Source organism: Coregonus clupeaformis, unplaced genomic scaffold (genome assembly GCF_020615455.1).
Source record: "Coregonus clupeaformis isolate EN_2021a unplaced genomic scaffold, ASM2061545v1 scaf0077, whole genome shotgun sequence".
NCBI classification, from domain to species: domain Eukaryota; kingdom Metazoa; phylum Chordata; class Actinopteri; order Salmoniformes; family Salmonidae; genus Coregonus; species Coregonus clupeaformis.
The window spans coordinates 166,006-187,509 of NW_025533532.1; the positions used below are offsets into that span (position 1 = coordinate 166,006).

The 21,504-nt window shown below is 43.0% G+C and overlaps 1 protein-coding gene across 1 annotated transcript in view; it reads left to right on the forward strand.

Moving 5' to 3' along the window:
- LOC121538952 (phospholipase B1, membrane-associated-like) overlaps positions 1-21,504 on the forward strand; it is a 73,479-nt gene that overhangs the window by 6,529 nt on the left and 45,446 nt on the right. Inside the window, exons 3-10 of the mRNA XM_041847110.1 lie at positions 1,025-1,076; positions 1,206-1,286; positions 1,593-1,658; positions 5,808-5,908; positions 6,097-6,178; positions 6,352-6,456; positions 19,490-19,585; positions 19,801-19,872. Coding sequence (XP_041703044.1) covers positions 1,025-1,076; positions 1,206-1,286; positions 1,593-1,658; positions 5,808-5,908; positions 6,097-6,178; positions 6,352-6,456; positions 19,490-19,585; positions 19,801-19,872 — 655 coding nt within the window. The remainder of the gene's footprint in view (positions 1-1,024; positions 1,077-1,205; positions 1,287-1,592; positions 1,659-5,807; positions 5,909-6,096; positions 6,179-6,351; positions 6,457-19,489; positions 19,586-19,800; positions 19,873-21,504) is intronic.

A 21,504-nucleotide genomic window follows, 5' to 3' on the forward strand; every position in this document is an offset into this window, starting at 1 on the left:
CAAAATGTGAATTTTCAATCGCTTGTTATCGCGCCACCATGTGGCCAATTGTCATGGGAGGGTGTGGCCCATGGCCCTTAACCATAATGCAAGGTTGCATCGTCCTAGGCCCTATTATACCACCGGCATTTTAATTTTTTCACTAAATCGGCAGAAGATAATAAGCCTTTTGCCCTTTTCACTATAGGTTTTCTCGCCATATGTTTTCAATTGGATTCAGATCTGGACTCAGCGCTGGCCATTACAGAACAGTCCAGCATCTCTTCTTGAACCATTCCTGGGTGCTTTTTGATGTTTGTTTGGAGTCTTGTCCTGCTGGAAGACCCACAAAACACAGTTTTTGGATACCGGGTTGAACATTGCACTCCAAAATACCTTGATAATCTGCTGATTTCATGATGTATTGCACAGGAACCCCACAGCATTATTGAAACTCCCCATGTTTGATTTTAAGGAGGGTGTTCTTTTCTGTGAATACTTCATTTGGTCCTTCATAAACAGCAGTTGGTCCTCAAACAGCAGTTTGCAGCTGAAGAGTGGGCCAAATTGCCAGTAGAACGGTACCGCAAGCTCATTGACGGCTACAAGAAACATTTGTCGGCAGTTATCTTGGCCAAAGACTGTGCAACCAAGTATTAGCTCCAGGGTGCCAATCATTTTGTCAATGCCATTTGTTTTTATTTTCTACGTAAAAATTGTAAACGTACATTTCCCCAAAGAAAATTGATTCTGCAATGTAAATAATCCAATGGAGACCATTTGAAATTATATAGGGAATTATTCAAGAAATGTGCAAGGGTGCCAATATATTTGGCTGCAAATATCTCACACACAAACTTCGCCATATTATTTTGACAGACCAAGGTATTACAAAATCCATACTTCAGCCAGACCACATTTGCAGACCACATTTGCATTTTCATCCACGTGGATGGAGGAGAGAGGACACAGTAGTTGAGCAAAATCAAGTGAGATTCTCCCATAGTCTCCTGCCTATTATAAACAAATGTTTTGTCTGTTTCAGTGACATGACCACTCAGGTCCACATTCTAGTGGACAAAATGAAGAACGACTCTGTAAGTCAAATGCACAGAGAGAGAGAGAGAGAGAGAGAGAGAGAGAGAGAGACCCACAGATTATACAACCGTTTCCTTGTTGTGAATTTAACAGCTAAGATTTGGTGTATCTCATTTCTGCCTTCACAGAGCATTGATTTCCTGAATGACTGGAAATTGATCACCATGTTCATTGGGGGTAATGACCTATGTGACCACTGTGGTGACACTGTAAGCATCTGTACTATTGACATTATTAGTCTACAACGTTTAATCCCACCAGGCACTATAGTGACCAAAAATTTGCAAGAATTTAGAATATAATCAACAGTGTGAAATGCAGTATATTAAGCATTAAGTTGTCTTATATAATTTGGAACCGTTTCATATGATTTCTCAAAACAGTCAGAAGAGAACATATTACTGCAATAGGTTGTGCTGTTCAGTTTCTAGTTGCATAGTCATTCCCAGAGGTTCTCAATTGTACAAACTGCTGTTGTGAAGTTTCTTAAGACTATTTCTATACCTTATCCACAGGTTTTTTTCTCAGCAAATAATGTGGTGGCTCGCATCCGTCAAGCTCTGGATATCCTACATAAAGAGGTACACTAAGATTTCAATGCTTTTTCTGCTCGCATTCATTCTGTGGTCCAATTTCTGTAATATTATGGGTGTTTCAACGTTTAGAGCTTAAAAAATGATGTGTCACTCGTTGGAACACTTTTTGACACTTTTTGATGAATCAAGTGTGATGTGTTACCATAAAATTAGTCCACAAGTAGCCTAGTTTTAGAATGGCCTGCAATATGCTTTATGAATGTAAAATGTGGCCCGCCAATGCACGGATAGATAGAAAAAAACGTAGCGCCGGAACTATGGGTCATATCTTTTGAACGGTAATGGATAGAATCAAGCCGTTTTCTCGGAAGAAAAGAGGGAGACTTGGCTAGTACGTTGGCTACCAAACCTGGCTAAGAAACGTAGTGGGGAAAATGCGAGAGTTGAGCGAGACTACAAATGCTAAAACTTTTCTATACTCAAGGGGGAGAAAAACATAGCTAGACTGTTGTTTTACTATTAAACTTAATGCTGATATTTTGTTTAATTTCTTAAAGCAACTTGTGTTTCTTATCCAGGCAAAGGGTATCTAACTAGAAGGCTGGTGGTGACTGGTTAGCTAAGGGGAAGCAAGAGAGTCGCCTGTGCGATGTGTTAAATCGGAGGCAGTGCCGGAGCCTGTCTGCCCACACTCATCGCTTGCTCCGCAGCTCACTAGCTGATGTAGGCTAGGCTGCGTGTGCTGGGTGTGGCGCGTCTTTCCCACTGCTGAACAGAACTGCGCTGCACATCTGTGCTGCTAATATTAAATTGTGTTCATCACTGAAAAGCTCTCAGTCTCATCAAAAGCTCTTGTCCAGTCCATTTAGTAGTCAGATTATAGTCACAGAGATAATTTCATCTCATTTTAGTCAACTGAAATTATTTGTTGTTGTTGTTTAGTTATAGTTTATTCTGGGTCTATGTAGTCAGTGCCTTTGGTGCCGGGCATGTAATGTCCATGACCTCTTCATTGCAAAACTCCCTGATCTTCACAAAAATATACATTTTCCTTTTGATGTTACAACCTCGCAAACTTCTAAAATGAACATCTCAACAACTTCACCATCTGGTTTTGATCTGCATCTATTTCAATGCTAATGCTTGGACAGGGATTTAAGATCATATTTATATGTCAAGAAAGAGGAGAAAGTGAACTTTGCACTAGTGGGTGTTCATATTTTTGTGTAGTTAAAAAATGCACTATTTAATTCATTTGACATTTTTACAAAGTAGCTCACCCATAATGGAGGCAGTTTCCAACAATAAATAATTTTATTTTTGTATAAATACCTGGTTTGTACACAATGTACAGCACATGTTGCTTTGGTAAATTCTAGAGCAGGGTGTTTAGACTAAGAAACAGATAGGTATCCTTTTCTTAAACAGTGTCTGTCTAATGGTGAATAGTATTGTATTTGTATTTGTATTTATTATGGATCCCCATTACTCTTCCTTGGGTCCAGCAAAATTAAGGCAGTTATACATTTGTAAAAACATTACAATACATTCACTATGTTTGTGTTGCTTCACAGTCCCCGCTGTTCCTTAAGGTGTATTTGTATCTGTTTTTTTTAAATCTAATTTGAGTTACTTGATGTGGAATACAGTTCCATGTAGTCATGGCTCTATGTAGTACTGTGCACCTCCCATAGTCTGTTCTGGACTTGGGGACTGTGAAGAGACCTCTGGTGGCATGTCTTGTTGGGTATGCATGGGTATCCAAGCTCGGTGCATTCAACAGGTCAATACCTCTCACAAATACAAGTAGTGATGAAGTCAATCTCTCCTCCACTTTGAGCCAGGAGAGATTGATATGCATAATATTAATGTTAGCTCTCTGTGCACATCCAAGGGCCAGCCGTGCTGCCCTGTTCTGAGCCAATTTCAATTTTCCTAAGTCCCTCGTTGTGGCACCTGACCACACGACTGAACAGTAGTCCAGGTGCGACAAAACTAGGGCCTGTAGGACCTGCCTTGTTGATAGTGCTGTTAAGAATGCAGAGCAACGCTTTATTATGGACAGACTTTTCCCCATCCTAGCTACTGTTGTATCAATATGTTTTGACCATGACCGTTTACAATCCAGGGTTACTCCAAGAAGTTTAGTCACCTCAACTTGCTCAATCTACACATTATTCATTGCAATATTTAGTTGGTTTAATGAATAATTTGTCCCAAATACAATGCTTTTAGTTTTTGAAATATTTAGGACTAATTTATTCCTTGCCACCCATTATGAAACTAACTGCAGCTTTTTATTAAGTGTTGCAGTCATTTCACTCGCTGTGGTAGCTGACGTGTATAGTGTTGAGTCATCCGCATATATAGACACACTGGCTTTACTCAAAGCCAGTGGCATGTTGTTAATAAAGATTGAAAAAAGTAAGGGGCCTAGACAGCTGCCCTGGGGAATTCCTGATTCTACCTGGATTTTGTTGGAGAGGCTTCCATTAAAGAACACCCTCTGTGTTCTGTTAGACAGGTAACTCTTTATCCACAATATAGCAGGGGGTGTAAAGCCATAACACATCCGTTTTTCCAGCAACAGACTATGATCGATAATGTCAAAAGCCGCACTAAAGTCTAACAAAACAGCCCCCACAATCTTTTTATCAATTTCTCTCAGCCAATCATCAGTCATTTGTGTAAGTGCTGTGCTTGTTGAATGTCCTTCCCTGTAAGCATGCTGAAAGTCTGTTGTCAATTTGTTTACTGTAAAATAGCATTGTATCTGGTCAAACACATTTTTTTTCCAAGTTGCAGGCACTAGTTACAGTTTGAAGCTTTCTCTTGAGTGGGCAGCCTGATGAAAGCCAGTAAATATTTAAATCACCCAGAAAACATACCTCTCATATCACATACATTATCAAGCATTTCACACATGTTATCCAGATACTGACTGTTAGCACTTCGTGGTCTATAGCAGCTTCCCACAAGAATGGGCTTTAGGTGAGGCAGATGAACCTGTAGCCATATTACTTAAACAGTATTTAAAATGAGAATCTCTCTAAGCTTTACAGGAATGTGGTTCTGAATATAAACAGCCACACATCCACCTTTTGCATTTCTATATTTCTGTAGATATTATAACCATGTATTGCTACCACTGTATCATCAAAGGTATTATCTAAGTGAGTTTCAGAGATTGTCAGAATATAAATGTCATCTGTTTCTAGCAAATTATTGATTTCATGAACCTTGTTTCTTAAGCTACATATGTTAACATGGGCTATTCTTAGCACGTTTCAGGGATGCTTGATTGTTTTTCTTGCTTTACTGGGAAGCTTAACAGAGGTAGACATCCCCAGGTTATTTATGTTAGTGTGAGCTGCACACAGTGGACTTCCTGCGAGGGCACATCACCACAGTGCTAACAGTATAACTCTGGTTCATAGGCATATGATTACTGCATACAATAGCTGTAGGATCAGCAGAGGCATTCAGGGCAGTAAGTTACTTACATTGTGTCTTCCAAATCCCCTGGAATAATGTACATTTGCTGAAGCATTATGACAACTCAGCGACACAATGGTAGGATTAAATGAGCTGGGCCTGGGTCAATGCCACGATTTAGGGAGAGCAGAGGGCCAGATATTATGGGGCGTTTGTTGGTATCAAGTAGTGACCCAATCAGTTCTTTAAAATCCATCTTCAGCTGTTCTGAGCTACCCTTCATAATGTCATTCGACCCCACATGAACCATGACAGTATCAGCCCCCGGTGACTGATGCACAGCCTCTGGAACCAACCTGATGATATCCAGAACTTTTGCCCCAGGAAAACACAAAGTCTTTGCCCCAGGTACAGATATATGCCTCACCATCGAACTCCCTATCACAATAGCTGGAATGATCCGGCCTCTGCCGTGTCTCGAAGCTAATTGCGAGGCCAGAGCCACAGAACTCACCTGAGAAAAGGGCTATGGTGAAAGCTATAGTAAATTGTGAAGAGGCTGAATTCCATTAATTATCTGGACGTAATTATACAATGTTTATGTGCTATAAATCAGTCAATATTTGGTAGATTGTTTTATTTCAGCATTGTGTCTTACGCCATTATCCAGCTGTTACATTTATAATTACTGTACCTGTACTTGACCATTAAACAGTGCATGCCTACGAATGGTGTACAATGTGTTCTGTACGTGTTTAGGTCCCCCGTGTCCTGGTGAATCTAGTAGAGCTGATGTACATTATTCCCCTACGGAGCCTGCACCAGGACAAGAGTCTGGGCTGCCCTAGCTGGTTTGTAAAGTGAGTGGGGCCTTCATTACCATAAATACATAGTAAGTAAAAGTTATGTGAGAAAACTAACCACCTTTGTAATGAGGTATTGTATATCTAAGGTATTTATCATGTCAAAAAGTCAATATGTAAAGGAATCAATCAAATCTCCCATTTCCTTTTGTTTTCATATTTCTCAATGGGTCTGTTTATTCTAGCATATTGTGTCGTTGTGTGATGAAACCTACGGAGGGCTCGATTGAACTCCAAAAGCTCACAGACCTCAACAGAGCCTATCAGGTACTACACAGACCTCTCACTTTGGCTGTATTTGTATGGTTTTGGGCAAAGATATGGGTAGATGCATTAGCTGGTAGTATGGAAATAATGTCTGTGGTGATTCATTTATTTTTATGAATCAAGTTTTCTGCATCTGTCTGTCTGTCTGTCTCTTATCTGTCTATCTGTTTCAGCGTGGGATGAGGGAGCTAGTGGACTCAGGCCGATATGATACCCACCCCAACTTCACAGTGGTACTGCAGCCTTTCTTCAGAGAACTGGTACTTCCTCTGCTGTCGGTAAGAACCACTCTAGTTTCCTTTTGATTATCTCAACTTTGTATTTCCCTCAATAATCTCCTGTTCTGTTTCCTGTACTTAACATTACATTTTCCTTACTTGAGATACTTAAACTGGTTACACTTTATTGGAAGGGGTATACATAACGCATTCATAACACCTTTATGAAACCATTCATGTCCCCTTCGTAAATGTTGCAGTTTCATTCATAACCTTCATAACCAGTGGCAACACGTTATGTTTTGAGCCCCACCTGTTTAGCTAAAAATATATATATATATATATCAAATTCAATCAATCAATCAAATGTTATTTATAAAGCCCTTTTACATCAGCAGATGTCACAAAGTGCTATACAGAAACCCAGCCTAAAACCCCAAACAGCAAGCACAGTGGCTATGAAAAAAAACTCTAGAAAGGCAGAAACCTAGGAAGAAACCTAGAGAGGAACCAGGCTCTGATGGGGTGGCCATCTGATGGCTGTGCCGGGTGGAGATTATTTAAGGCCAGATTTTTCTCCAAGATGTTCAAACGTTCATAGATGACCAGCAGGGTCAAATCATAATCACAGTGGTTGTAGAGGTTGCAACAGGTCAGTACATCAGGAGTAAATGTCACTTGGCTTTTCAGAGCCGGGCATTTAGAGGTTGAAATAGCAGGTGCGGTAGAGAGAGGGAGTTGAAAACAGCAGGTCTGGGACAAGGTAGCACGTCCGGTGAACAGGTCAGGGTTCCATAGCCGCAGGCAGAAGAGTGGAAACTGGAGCAGCAGCAGTACAACCAGGTGGACTGGGGACAGCAAGGAGTCATGGTCCTAGGGCATGTTATTTTGGCACTAATATGTGTCACATATCAGTTTGCAAACAATGTCATAAATATATATATATATAAATAATTTGAGTTAATAAAGCCGCATACAAACATGGTCTCTTTTTTGCTTTCTTGAGTAAGGCAGCTCCAAAATGCAGGTGTTTCAGCCTAGCTCAGTGCTTCTGTGGTGGTGGGGCAGCCAGTGGAAAATACGGAGCGTAGGGGTTGGTAATGTTCTCTAGTCGCTCTGGGATTAGCTCAGTGTTCTGTCACTCATGGGGACACTACGTCACCGCAAAATCTATGGGTAGAGCTAGAAAATACAAGCCCCTTGGGTGCTGCCATAAACGTACATTAGAAGTGCCCATCCATGAAGGCTCAAGGTCATTGGCCACAGATAAAATGACGTCAAATCACGTTATATCTACCATAGTGTCACGATTGTTTACGGACGAGACGGACCAAGGCGCAGCGTGATAAGCGTACATGTTTATTTAAGTACTGAACACACGACAAAACAACAAACGTGAAGTCCAAGGTAGACTAATAACATACCTTTACGGAACAAGATCCCACAACTGACTGGTGCCAAAAGGCTGCCTAAGTATGGTCCCCAATCAGAGACAACGAGCTACAGCTGCCTCTGATTGGGAACCACCCTGGCCAACATAGATCTAAACGATCTAGAAACTAAACATAGAAATAAACGCCACACGAAATATACACACCCTGACTCAACAAATAACCGTCCCCTGAGTCAGGGCGTGACAGTACCCCCCCCCCAAAGGTGCAGACTCCGACCGCGCCACATAAACCTAACAGGGTAGGGGCCGGGTGGGCGGATCCGGCTCCGGGTGTGACCACCACTTATTCTCCACCTCCCCGTTGCGCCCCTGGTCTGGTCTGGACCTTGGCGCACTGCTTCCTCTCTCCTTCCTCCCATGAAGTACCACGCCCTGTCTGGACCCTGGTGTGGGAGACCCCGAACCTGGAGAGGGGCTGACGTCTGGGTCTGGACTGGAACCGCTGACTGGAACTTGACCCGACGACGGTGGATCGGACTGCTCTGGCTCCGGAGTGGAGCCGCTGACCGGAGCTGGACTGGACCCCGGTGGAGTGGATTGCTCTGGCTCCGGAGTGGAGCAGCTGGGGCCGGGCCGGACTGGGAACACGCACCACTGGCCTGGTGCGGGGAGCAGGAACGAGCCGGACTGGGCTGACGACGTGCACCACTGGCCTGGTGCGGGGAGCAGGAACGGGCCGGACTGGGCTGGGAACACCCACCACTGGCTTAGTGCGGGAATCAGGAACGGGCCGGACCGGACTGGCGACACGCACCACTTGATTGGTGCGAGGAGCAGGACTGGGTTCCTTCATTAACCCCCGCTCCTTCTGCTGCCTAACCAGCTCCTCTCGCCGTGCCTCTACACCTTCCTTCTGCTCCCTCTGCACCAATGACCCCCTTAATCTGGCGGCCTCCTCTGCTAAACGGCTGAACCGCTCTATCGCGGCCTCTTGCTGCCTCGTCGTCCACGGCGTGAGCCCCCCCCTAAATTTTTTCGGGGCTTGTCTCCTCCCCGTGATCATGGCCTCCATCCCTCTTGCCAGACTTTCGCTCATCTCCTCCCAAGTCCATCCTCTCTCCTCATCACGCTGCTTGATCCAGGATTGGTGGGATCTTCTGTCACGATCGTTTACGGACGAGACGGACCAAGGCGTAGCGTGATAAGCGTACATGTTTATTTAAGTACTGAACAAACGACAAAACAACAAACGAAACGTGAAGTCCAAGGTAGACAAAATAACATACCTCACACGGAACAAGATCCCACACAGACTGGTGCCAAACAGGCTGCCTAAGTATGGGTCCCAATCAGAGACAACGAGCTACAGCTGCCTCTGATTGGGAACCACCCTGGCCAACATAGATCTAAACGATCTAGAACCTAAACATAGAAAAACTTAACATAGAAACTACACACCCTGGCTCAACATTTAAGAGTCCCCAGAGCCAGGGCATGACACATAGCTTTGATTGGAATGATCATGTCAACATCACACTTTCAAAATATTAGCTAGCAAGCTAGACAAGCAGTCATCATCATGCATCAAATCAGCAATCTACTGGCAAATCCTTTTCAATCCTTGTCATATGAAGAGAAATTATAGATAAAAAGTATCGGTGCTCATCGGCCATTGGACATAAACATTACACAACAAGTTGGAAATCGCAAATTCAACAATGAGTTCTAAGGCGCCACTGCAGCCCCGGTTTCAATCCCAGGCTGTGTCACAGCCGGCTGTGACCGGGAAACCCATGAGGTGGTGCACAATAGGCCCAGCGTCGTCCGGGTTAGGGGAGGGTTTGGCCGGCCAGGATGTCCTTATCTCATCGTGTTCTAGCGACTCCTTGTGGCGGGCCGGGCGCCTGCAAGCTGACTTCGGTCTTCAGTTCGACAGTGTTTCATCCGACACATTGGTGCGGCTGGCTTCCGGATTAAGCGAGCAGTGTGTCAAGAAGCAGTTTGGCTCTTCTTTCAACCTTTGCTGAGTCCATAGGGTACTTGCAGTGATGAGACAAGATCGTAACTACCAATTGGATATCACGAAAAAGGGAGTAATATATTGGCCATGCTGTCAATCCAGCATGACTTCTGCCGGTTTCAAAACAACTGGAAACTCGGAACTGGGAAATCTCAGACTTCTGCTCCGACTGGGAAAATATGGAAAATAATATTGGATGGTCATCCTACTCGGAATTCCAAGTCGGGATTTCGGGCCTATTTCTAGAGCCCACAAGATGGACCGCTGTGCCACCTTCTTGTTCAAGTGTGCACAGCACAACGGTCGCTGTACATTTTAAAAGTGATGAACAAATAGTTATATTGACTACGTCCATCCTAGCTCGGTCATTAAATTACGGATTGCCGCTCATCGTTCCCTTATGCCATAGTTAGTACATCTCAATTGACAGTAGAAACCACATTTGATTAAGCAAGTCAGCCATACCAGCTATGTTTTTTTAAAAGGCAGTAAATGAGGTTGAATGAACTGTTTCGCTGCCAGACAAGGCTCCGCTGATAGCCAGGTGTAGCGGTGGTAAGGATTCACTCCTTACCAGGCAAGCTCAATTTTACAGTATAAGCACAGCTAGTTATAATACTTTTGTATGTGTATTTATTAAGGATCCCCATTAGCTGCTGCGCAGCATCTACTCTTTCTTGGTTCCAAACAAATTAAGGCAAAAACAAAATGTAAAATACAACATGTATAATACCACCATACATATGTGTGTGTATAGTGCGTGTGCTGGTGTGTGTGTGTGTGTGTGTGCGTATTCATGCGTGTGTGCCTCTGTGTGTTTGTCTCCTCACAATCTGCATTGTTCCATATGCTTTTAAAATCTGATTTTACTGCTTGCACGAGTTCCATGAGTTCCATGTAGTCATGGCTCTTTGCATTTTCCAGAGTCCGTTTTGGACTGTGAAGAGACCTGGTGGCATGTCTTGTGGAGTATGCATGGGTGTCTGAGCTGTGTGCTAGTTGTTTGACAGCTCAGTGCTTTCAACATGTCAATAACTCTCATAAAGACAAGTAGTGATGCAGTCAATTGCTCCTCTACTTTGAGCCTGGCAAGATTGACATGCACGTCATTGATGTTAGCTCTCCGTGTACATTTAACATCTTCTTCCAACCCCTACTGCCACTTTAAAGGGGAATCTCACCCTTGGGGAATCTGGCCTTGTTTTCATCAGGTCCGACGCATTTCTAGGACAGTGAGATCTATTTCACACATAATTGTGACAACGATGAGACAGCCTATGAGGAGGAGGTCAGAGACCTGGCAGTGTGGTGCCAGGACAACAACCTCTCCCTCAACGTGAACAAGACAAAGGAGATGATCGTGGACTATAGGAAAAGGAGGGCCAAACACGCCCCCATTCACATCGACGGGGCTGTAGTGGAGTGAGTCGAGAGTTTCGAGTTCATTGGTGTCCACATCACCAACAAACTATCATGTTCCAAACACATCAAGAAAGTCGTGAAGAGGGCACAACAATGCCTTTTCCCCCTCAGGAGTTTTGGATGGGTCCCCAGATCCTCAAAAAGTTATACTGCACCATCGAGAGCATCCTGACCGATTGCATCACCGCCCGGTATGGCAACTGCTCGGCATCCGACTGTAAGGCGCTACAGAGGGTAGTGCGTATGGCCCAGTACATCACTGGGGACCAGCTTCCTGCCATCCAGGACCTACAGTGGCTTGCGAAAGTATTCACCCCCCTTGGCATTTTTCCTATTTTGTTGCCTTACAACCTGGAATTAAAATGGATTTTTTTTTAGGGTTTGTATAATTTGATTTACACAACATGCCTACCACTTTGAAGATGCAAGATATTTTTTTTATGTGAAACAAACAAGAAATAAGACCAAAATAAAAGAAAACTTGAGCGTGCATAACTATTCACCCCCCCAAAGTCAATACTTTGTAGAGCAACTTTTTGCAGCAATTACAGCTGCAAGTCTCTTGGGGTATGTCTCTATAAGCTTGGCACATCTAGCCACTGGGATATTTGCCCATTCTTCAAGGCAAAACTGCTCCAGCTCCTTCAAGTTGGATGGGTTCCGCTGGTGTACAGCAATCTTTAAGACATACCACAGATTCTCAATTGGATTGAGGTCTGGGCTTTGACTAGGCCATTCCAAGACATTTAAACCACTCAAGTGTTGCTTCAGCGGTATGCTTAGGGTCATTGTCCTGCTGGAAGGTGAACCTCCGTCCCAGTCTCAAATCTCTGGAAGACTAAAACAAGAATTTCCCTGTATTTGGCGCCATCCAACACTCCTTCAATTCTGACCAGTTTCCCAGTCCTTGCCGATGAAAAACATCCACACAGCATGATGCTGCAACCACCATGCTTCACTGTGGGGATGGTGTTCTCGGGGTGATCAGAGGTGTTGGGTTTGCACCAGACATACCGTTTTCCTTGATGGCCAAAAAGCTACATTTTAGTCTCATCTGACCAGAGTACCTGCTTCCATATGTCTGGGAGTCTCCCACATGCCTTTTGGCGAACACCAAACGTGTTTGCTTATTTTTTTCTTTAAGCAATGGCTTTTTTCTGGCCACTCTTCCGTAAAGCCCAGCTCTGTGAGGTGTATGGCTTAAAGTGGTCCTATGGACATATATTCCAATCTCTGCTGTGGCGCTTTGCAGCTCCTTCAGGGTTATCTTTGGTCTCTTTGTTGCCTCTCTGATTAATGCCCTCTTTGCCTGGTCTGTGAGTTTTGGTGGGCGGCCCTCTCTTGGCAGGTTTGTTGTGGTGCCATATTCTTTCCATTTTTTAATAATGGATTTAATGGTGCTCCTTGGGAAGTTCAAAGTTTCTGATATTTTTTATAACCCAACCCTGATCTGTACTTCTCCACAACGTTGTCCCTGACCTGTTTGGAGAGCTCGTTGGTCTTCATGGTGCCACTTGCTTGGTGGTGCCCCTTGCTTAGTGGTGTTGCAGAGTTATTTTTTTTATTTCACTTCAGCAATTTGGACTATTTTGTGTATGTCCATTACATTAAATCCATATAAAAATCCCTTTAAATTACAGGTTGTAATGTAACAAAATTGGAAAAACGCCAAGAGGGATGAATACTTTTTCAAGGCACTGTATATACTAGGCGGTGTCAGAGGAAGGACCAAAAAATTGTCAAAGACTCCAGTCACCCAAGTCATAGACTGTTCTCTCTGCTACCGCACGGCAAGCAGTACTGGAGCGCCAAGTCTAGGTCCAAAAGGCTCCTTAACAGCTTCTTGCCCCAATCCATAAGACTGCTGAACAGTTAATCAAATGGCCACCCGGACTATTTGCGTTGAACCCAATTCATGTTTATGCCATGTTTACTGTAAATTGAGCTCTCTTAGCCGTCATCTTATACAGTGGGGAAAAAAAGTATTTAGTCAGCCACCAATTGTGCAAGTTCTCCCACTTAAAAAGATGAGAGAGGCCTGTAATTTTCATCATAGGTACACGTCAACTATGACAGACAAATTGAGAAAAAATAATCCAGAAAATCACATTGTAGGATTTTTTATTAATTTATTTGCAAATTATGGTGGAAAATAAGTATTTGGTCACCTACAAACAAGCAAGATTTCTGGCTCTCACAGACCTGTAACTTTTTCTTTAAGAGGCTCCTCTGTCCTCCACTCGTTACCTGTATTAATGGCACCTGTTTGAACTTGTTATCAGTATAAAAGACACCTGTCCACAACCTCAAACAGTCACACTCCAAACTCCACTATGGCCAAGACCAAAGAGCTGTCAAAGGACACCAGAAACAAAATTGTAGACCTGCACCAGGCTGGGAAGACTGAATCTGCAATAGGTAAGCAGCTTGGTTTGAAGAAATCAACTGTGGGAGCAATTATTAGGAAATGGAAGACATACAAGACCACTGATAATCTCCCTCGATCTGGGGCTCCACGCAAGATCTCACCCCGTGGGGTCAAAATGATCACAAGAATGGTGAGCAAAAATCCCAGAACCACACGGGGGACCTAGTGAATGACCTGCAGAGAGCTGGGACCAAAGTAACAAAGCCTACCATCAGTAACACACTACGCCGCCAGGGACTCAAATCCTGCAGTGACAGACGTGTCCCCCTGCTTAAGCCAGTACATGTCCAGGCCCATCTGAAGTTTGCTAAAATGCATTTGGATGATCCAGAAGAGGATTGGGAGAATGTCAGATGAAACCAAAATAGAACTTTTTGGTAAAAACTCAACTCGTCGTGTTTGGAGGACAAAGAATGCTGAGTTGCATCCAAAGAACACCATACCTACTGTGAAGCATGGGGGTGGAAACATCATGCTTTGGAGCTGTTTTTTCTGCAAAGGGACCAGGATGACTGATCCGTGTAAAGGAAAGAATGAATGGGGCCATGTATCGTGAGATTTTGAGTGAAAACCTCCTTCCATCAGCAAGGGCATTGAAGATGAAACGTGGCTGGGTCTTTCAGCATGACAATGATCCCAAACACACCGCCCGGGCAACGAAGGAGTGGCTTCGTAAGAAGCATTTCAAGGTCCTGGAGTGGCCTAGCCAGTCTCCAGATCTCAACCCCATAGAAAATCTTTGGAGGGAGTTGAAAGTCTGTGTTGCCCCAGCGACAGCCCCAAAACATCACTGCTCTAGAGGAGATCTGCATGGAGGAATGGGCCAAAATACCAGCAACAGTGTGTGAAAACCTTGTGAAGACTTACAGAAAACGTTTGACCTGTGTCATTGCAAACAAAGGGTATATAACAAAGTATTGAGAAACTTTTGTTATTGACCAAATACTTATTTTCCACCATAATTTGCAAATACATTCATTAAAAATCCTACAATGTGATTTTTCTGGATTTTTTTTCTCATTTTGTCTGTCATAGTTGACGTGTACCTATGATGAAAATTACAGGCCTCTCTCATCTTTTTAAGTGGGAGAACTTGCACAATTGGTGGCTGACTAAATACTTTTTTCCCCCACTATAAATATCTTTGCCAACTTACTTTCACCTTGTGCAGAAAATCCCTCTGATAATCTTTGGTCGCTTTTTCCCTTGGAGATCAGATAGCGCCCACGGCCCGCAAGCCGGGGGGTTCCTCTGATCAGAAGAAACGTAACAAAAAATACACTGCTCAAAAAAAATTAAGGGAACACTTAAACAACACAATGTAACTCCAAGTCAATCACACTTCTGTGAAATCAAACTGTCCACTTAGGAAGCAACACTGATTGACAATAAATGTCACATGCTGTTGTGCAAATGGAATAGACAACAGGTGGAAATTATAGGCAATTAGCAAGACACCCCCAATAAAGGACTGGTTTTGCATGTGGTGACCACAGACCACTTCTCAGTTCCTATGCTTCCTGGCTGATGTTTTGGTCACTTTTGAATGCTGGCGGTGCTTTCACTCTAGTGGTAGCATGAGACGGAGTCTACAACCCACACAAGTTACATTTACATTTTACATTTTAGTCATTTAGCAGACGCTCTTATCCAGAGCGTCTTACAGTTAGTGAATACATATATATATATAATTTTTTTATACTAGCCCCCCGTGGGAATCGAACCCACAACCCTGGCGTTGCAAACGCCATGCTCTATCAACTGAGCTACATCCCTGCCGGCCATTCCCTCCCCTACCCTGGACAACGCTGGGCCAATTGTGCGCCGCCCATGAGTCTCCTGGTCGCGGCCGGCTGCGACAGAGCCTGGATTCGAACCAGGATCTCTAGTGGCACAAGTGGCTCAAGTAGTGCAGCTCATCCAGGATGGCACATCAATGCGAGCTGTGGCAAGAAGGTTTGCTGTGTCTGTCAGCTTAGTGTCCAAAGCATGGAGGCGCTACCAGGAGACAGGCCAGTACATCAGGAGACGTGGAGGAGGCCGTAGGAGGGCAACAACACAGCAGCAGGACTGCTACCTCCGCCTTTGTGCAAGGAGGAGCAGGAGGAGCACTGCCAGAGCCCTGCAAAATGACCTCCAGCAGGCCACAAATGTGCATGTGTCTGCTCAAACGTGCAGGAATCAGGCTCAGACGTACAGGAATGTGCCGGAACACTCGCGGCACAGTACGTGGCTCCGCATAACACGGAGCCTGCCCAGTCACACGCTTCTTAGCATGAGTACGGGGAGTTGGCTCTGCTCTAACACTAGGCTCCGCCAACCACCCTTTTAGCCCCCCCCTAAAAAATTATTGGGGCGGTCTCTCGGGCTTCCTCCTCGGCCGGCACCCTCTGCGTTGCCGCTGCTCCTCTCTATAGCGCGCCTCCACAGTCTCCTCCCAAGGACGGCGATCCATTCCGGCCTGAATCTCCTCCCAAGTCCAGGATCCCTTCCCGTCCAGGATCTCCTCCCAGGTCCAGGCTGTCTGCTCCTGGACACGCTGGTTGGTCCTATTTTGGTGGGATCTTCTGTCACGCTCGTTTAAGGATTCGTGGAACCAAGGCACAGCGTGATAAGCGTACATATTTATTTAGTACTGAACACATGACAAAACAACAAACAAACGATACGTATAAGTCCAAGGTAGACAAAATAACATACCTCACACGGAACAAGATCCCACACAGACTGGTGCCAAAAGGCTGCCTAAGTATGGTCCCCAATCAGAGACAACGAGCTACAGCTGCCTCTGATTGGGAACCACCCTGGCCAACATAGATCTAAACGATCTAGAACCTAAACATAGAAAAACTTAACATAGAAACGACACACCCTGGCTCAACATTTAAGAGTCCCCAGAGCCAGGGCGTGACAAGGATGTGTTATTTTAGTGTTCCCTTTTTTTGAGCAGTGTAGTACAGTATGAAGACAGGCAGAAACTGCTTCTCCAATAGAAATCCCGATCACACTTGTAGGCAATTTCATAGCGATGATAGTTACCACAGCTCATGCGCAGAAACACATCATTGGTTCTAACGGTCATGTCGCACCGAACTGCATGTCTAGGCCATCAAATCAAAGGCACTCCTTCGATATAAAGTTGTTTTTGACAAAAATGAAAACGTGTCAGTTTATGACTTTCAGTAGGTTGTAGTAATGACAATTTCAACTACTTAAGACATTGGCTCGAATCTAGGTTTTGCCTTTAGATTTCGCGAAAATTTACAACTAAGGACACATTTTTCACTTCTCCCATTGACTTTCCAAACCCTGGTATGGTCTGTCGAGTCTGCTTCGCGACCCATTCCCGGAAGTATTGTGATGTTGCGCCTCTGGGTTTGAAAGCTCTGTGGTAACATCGTGAATGAGGAACAGTGTGCTTTGTGGCACAAGGTCAGTGTTTATCTTATTTTTGTTGGGTTGCGTTCAGCCTGAAGTGGTAGGCTAGTACAACCTACCTCACTGCACCCAAGCGTCAGTCAGGCCTGCAACATTAAAGAGGTATACCCACGATGTTGGTACAGGTACTTTTGTTTGGGTTCTTTTACATTGTGTATTTCTCATTATGATTGTATAATGTACTATTCCTTATTAGTATCAGTAGCTAAGGTGATATTTCTCAACCATAGTATACCTGGTTAAATGTGTTTTTCAACATTGACAAGGATGTTCATTTAAACGGATGTTCATGCCATTTACTGTATTACACCATGTTGATTACTGGTTGAGTGAATCCCTTTTATTGCCAGTGGCCATATCCTGTTCATTTTTGTCTGTCATTAAACTCTGAGTCCTTCTATGAAGGCCCGCTGGTATAAGAGTGTGTTGTTAATTCTAACCATTAAGAGTGCATTTTCCAACATAGTGAACTACAACATGTATGCTAATTATATGGTGGGGACTTGTTAACCTGGTTTAGGATATTACACAAAGTCAGAGGATTGTGTGTTAGTCACAGATCAATATTCAGGTCATATTTCTATTCTGCAGTAAACGGGGGGTGTTACATGACCATTCATGAATTTCAAACCATAGTTATCTAGTATGGCTGCATGAAAAAAAATTATGATCAAGAGATTCCGAATCAGAGTAGCGAAAAGACACAAGGTGTTTTGTCAAAATGTAACCTATTATGTAAAAATTCATTAACAGGGTAGCTGGAAGAACATTTTTGAAAGGCCCCCACCAGATGGCAATGCCGCCCCTTTTTCAATGTAATCGCTGTCCTAGAGCAGAAATGTTAGTTTAGGTTCCACCTCTGAAGAATGATGCAGGCTGCTAATACATTTCCACTAATTGGGGGTGGACACTTTGTGGTGATTTCCACATGGAGTGGATAAATAACAAGTAGTGTATGCAACATGACTGGTTTTAATGTGTATGATGTGAGAATGTATGTGTATGTGATCCTTTTAATGGAAGGTGATGCCAAAGAAAAATGTCCATCCTGGATGGACAATAACGTTTTATTCTATTCTATTCTAGTAGGGCACTGACAGCCGTCAGTGTAGCTAGCTAGCATGCTAACGTGATCTAGGTAGTTAATGTTATCTGTTGTTGCTGTTTTTTTGTTTTTTTTACTAGGCCTACACCATATTCCAAAAGATTAGCCAGGTATTGCAAAAAGCTATTTGGCTCAGCTCAGTTCGCGACTTTGCAGGTGTTTCTGATTAATAAACATTGCCATGCTGGTGGGTGGTAACATTCAAATAAAACCCAGCCCTGAAAAGAAACTTAGACTGAAAAATATTAGCACGTCATCTCATAGAGGAGAAACACGCAATTCACACAGAAAATATCGAAGTTCAAGCCCAATCATATCATGCTTTGACTAAAATTATGACTTATTGACAAATCGTTGTGCAACATTATGGGTAAGTTATGGGAATAGTTTTTCAGCTGAAAAAAAAGTGAATTTTCGCTCTTATGGGTGTTTTAAAATGGGTTTCTTTAACTTTTGGGATAACTGGACAGTAAAGGTAAAAGGTGGGTCTATCACAAAACATGGGTTTATCACTCCCATAGCAATAAACTTCATTATTATAATGTAATTAAATGCATTTATCCAAAAGTTCTACGTCATTAATTTGCAAATTTGGAAAAGTGGGAACAACCTCATAGTATAACGAATTGTTCTTAATAAGACCAACTAAACGAAGTGGCGTTTATTTGCAAACATTAATATAATCAGAAACTCCCAAGTGTTATCTAACAAATTACATACGAAACTGATACCCTTGTTAAGCTAAGTAAGGGATAAATGCCGACGATCTGTACATTACCTTGGAAATAATGTACGACACGGTGAGAGGCAACATTCATATACAGTATATGGAAGTATATTATATATGGAAGTTTAGTTGCTTACATCAAATGTTTTCTTAAATGTTTGTTGTATGGCATATATGAGGGGAGGTGTGCCCCTTTCTGTCCAATGAGGTCATTTCTGGAAAACATTTCTGAAAGTAAAAATATGGTCACACTTTAGAATTGGTATCACATATTCAGTTACTATGCCCTTATTAGTGCTATGTAACTACCTGTGCATTCATACCTATTTCAAGGTTATTACATCATGAATTCCCTTAACTTAATGGAATAATTATGCAGTGCAAAGTGTTATTTCTTTACTATTTGCATTGAGAGGAGCTCTAGCTCTGAGAGGAGCCCCTCTTGAAATGTATATGAATATCCTCCTGTATTGTATGCATGGATTCATACTGTTAACGACTGGACTATCATGCATGCAGGGAATAATTTTGTGATGTATTCTTCATATTGCCTCTTTTAGGATGGCCGTCCTGATCGTTCCTACTTCTCTCCAGACTGTTTCCACCTCAGTCAGAAAGCCCACTCCCTCATGGCCCGTGCTCTATGGAACAACATGGTGGGGGCTCCTTTCATACAATTACAATCATTCTACAGTTTTTAATAATATTAGCTGAAGTAGCCTTACGATGAATAGTGGAACTTAACAGTTACATATTTTAGCTGTGGGTTTTGTTTTATTCCCCTTCTGAGAAAAACTTCACAGGTGCAAGTACTTCATAAATCTTTTGCTGTAAAGTTGCACAAAGTGACTTGATTTGACCTTTCTCTCAGTTGGAACCAGTGGGGAACAAGACCTGCACCCAAGACTTCTCTCCTGGCCTCTCTTTGCAGTGCCCTTCTAAGGTAACATAGCATACAGATAATACACTGAAAAAGTGTGACATTTCACTGCCGGTGTCCACATTTTTTCTTCTTCTTTTAAAAACCCCTAGAGTCAATTGACACATCCTTGCGTCACCAAGTGAAGTCATTTTGAGTATTGAATAGCTCCCCGTGTGCTTATGCTAGAGACTTACCATAACATGAGGCTTGTAAAAGCCCTGTTTTTCCGGCCAAGAAAATAGTCATGAAATCGCCTGTAAAACCCAATCTGTTTGAGCTACAAACTAATAACAGTTTGAGCTACACCACCATTGAAAGATGAGACTCTCACTAACACGACAGTGTCATTTGTTTTGCTCTACGACATCCACAAGCTTTACGGCAGTTGTCTGAACTCTGACGCGGACGTTCTAATTTTTGAAGAGGTCTTCTCACAAAACTGACTGTCCAGACCGAACCGTTTGAGCTAAATGTATAAGTCACCAATGTCAAAACGGGAGACTCTCAAGAAGGTGTCGGTTGTTTTGCTCTATGACGCACACAAGCTTCAGGAGAGTTGTCTGAAGGTAGCCTTGTACCGGGCTGTAAAAATGGCACAACTTGCATAGGGGGTCAAAAGTGCCACTAATAAAGGGACCAAACATCGGTCATCTCTCAGATATAGGACAGACTCTTCAAAACCTTATTCCTTATGATACATTTTTTTACTATGTCATTTATGAATGTGTTATGGGATATAACAGTAAAGGCCAAATTCCATATTTGATTTTTTTAAATGTCTATATTTTTTTTATGCCTACAGGGGTCCTAAAATTCTAAATCAAAACACTGGGTGAGGCGGACCTGTCACTCCAAAACCAGTTGAACAATGCATTATCTTAGGCTCCCGCTTAACCCAACCTACATGGAATGAATGCGCCAAAACATTGCAACCCCCCAAAAAGGCAGTGAAAGCAAAGGGCAGGGTAACGTAAACCAAAGATATAAAAAAAAATGCAGGTAAAGAGGGAAGCGTTTCATCGCAATCGCTCCATCATTGAAAAGGTTTCACAGATTTTTTTTTTTTTTGCATTCATTTACAATTAATTTGTTCTTGCCTTTCCTAATTATTTTCTTGCAGCATTATTTATTTTGCTCTTATGGTGGAAATTCAACACCAGGGACACCTGAAGTCAATATTAAATGAATCACTCTTTATTATCACTTAACCGGAGAGGTTAAAACAAACACACGTACAATGTACAAGTCTGCCACAAGCTCCGCCAGGCGGTCCCTTCAGTCCTCTTATATACTGCTACACAAAAAAGCTACATAGGCAATGTTCATAGAGTTGGTTCCTGCAGGTGACTGGCTGTTATCGCGCGGGCTCCGTTTCCTAAGAAACTGAGCAACGTCTCCTATCTTAACTTCCAGAACATATTCTGGGACTTCTGCCAATTGGTTTGAGGAGGAGGTCACAGTTACCTGAGAGAAGATGCATACTGTGTACAATTCAAGGTCATCTCTTCAAACATAACATTTTCCATTATACTCCCTCCTTTTATCACTTCTGTGATAACGATTGTTACATTTTAAGGTAATCATTAGATTATGGCTTAAACTATCAAAGGAGGTTCTATAAAAATACTTCTATTAAAAGTAAGCGAAATGAAC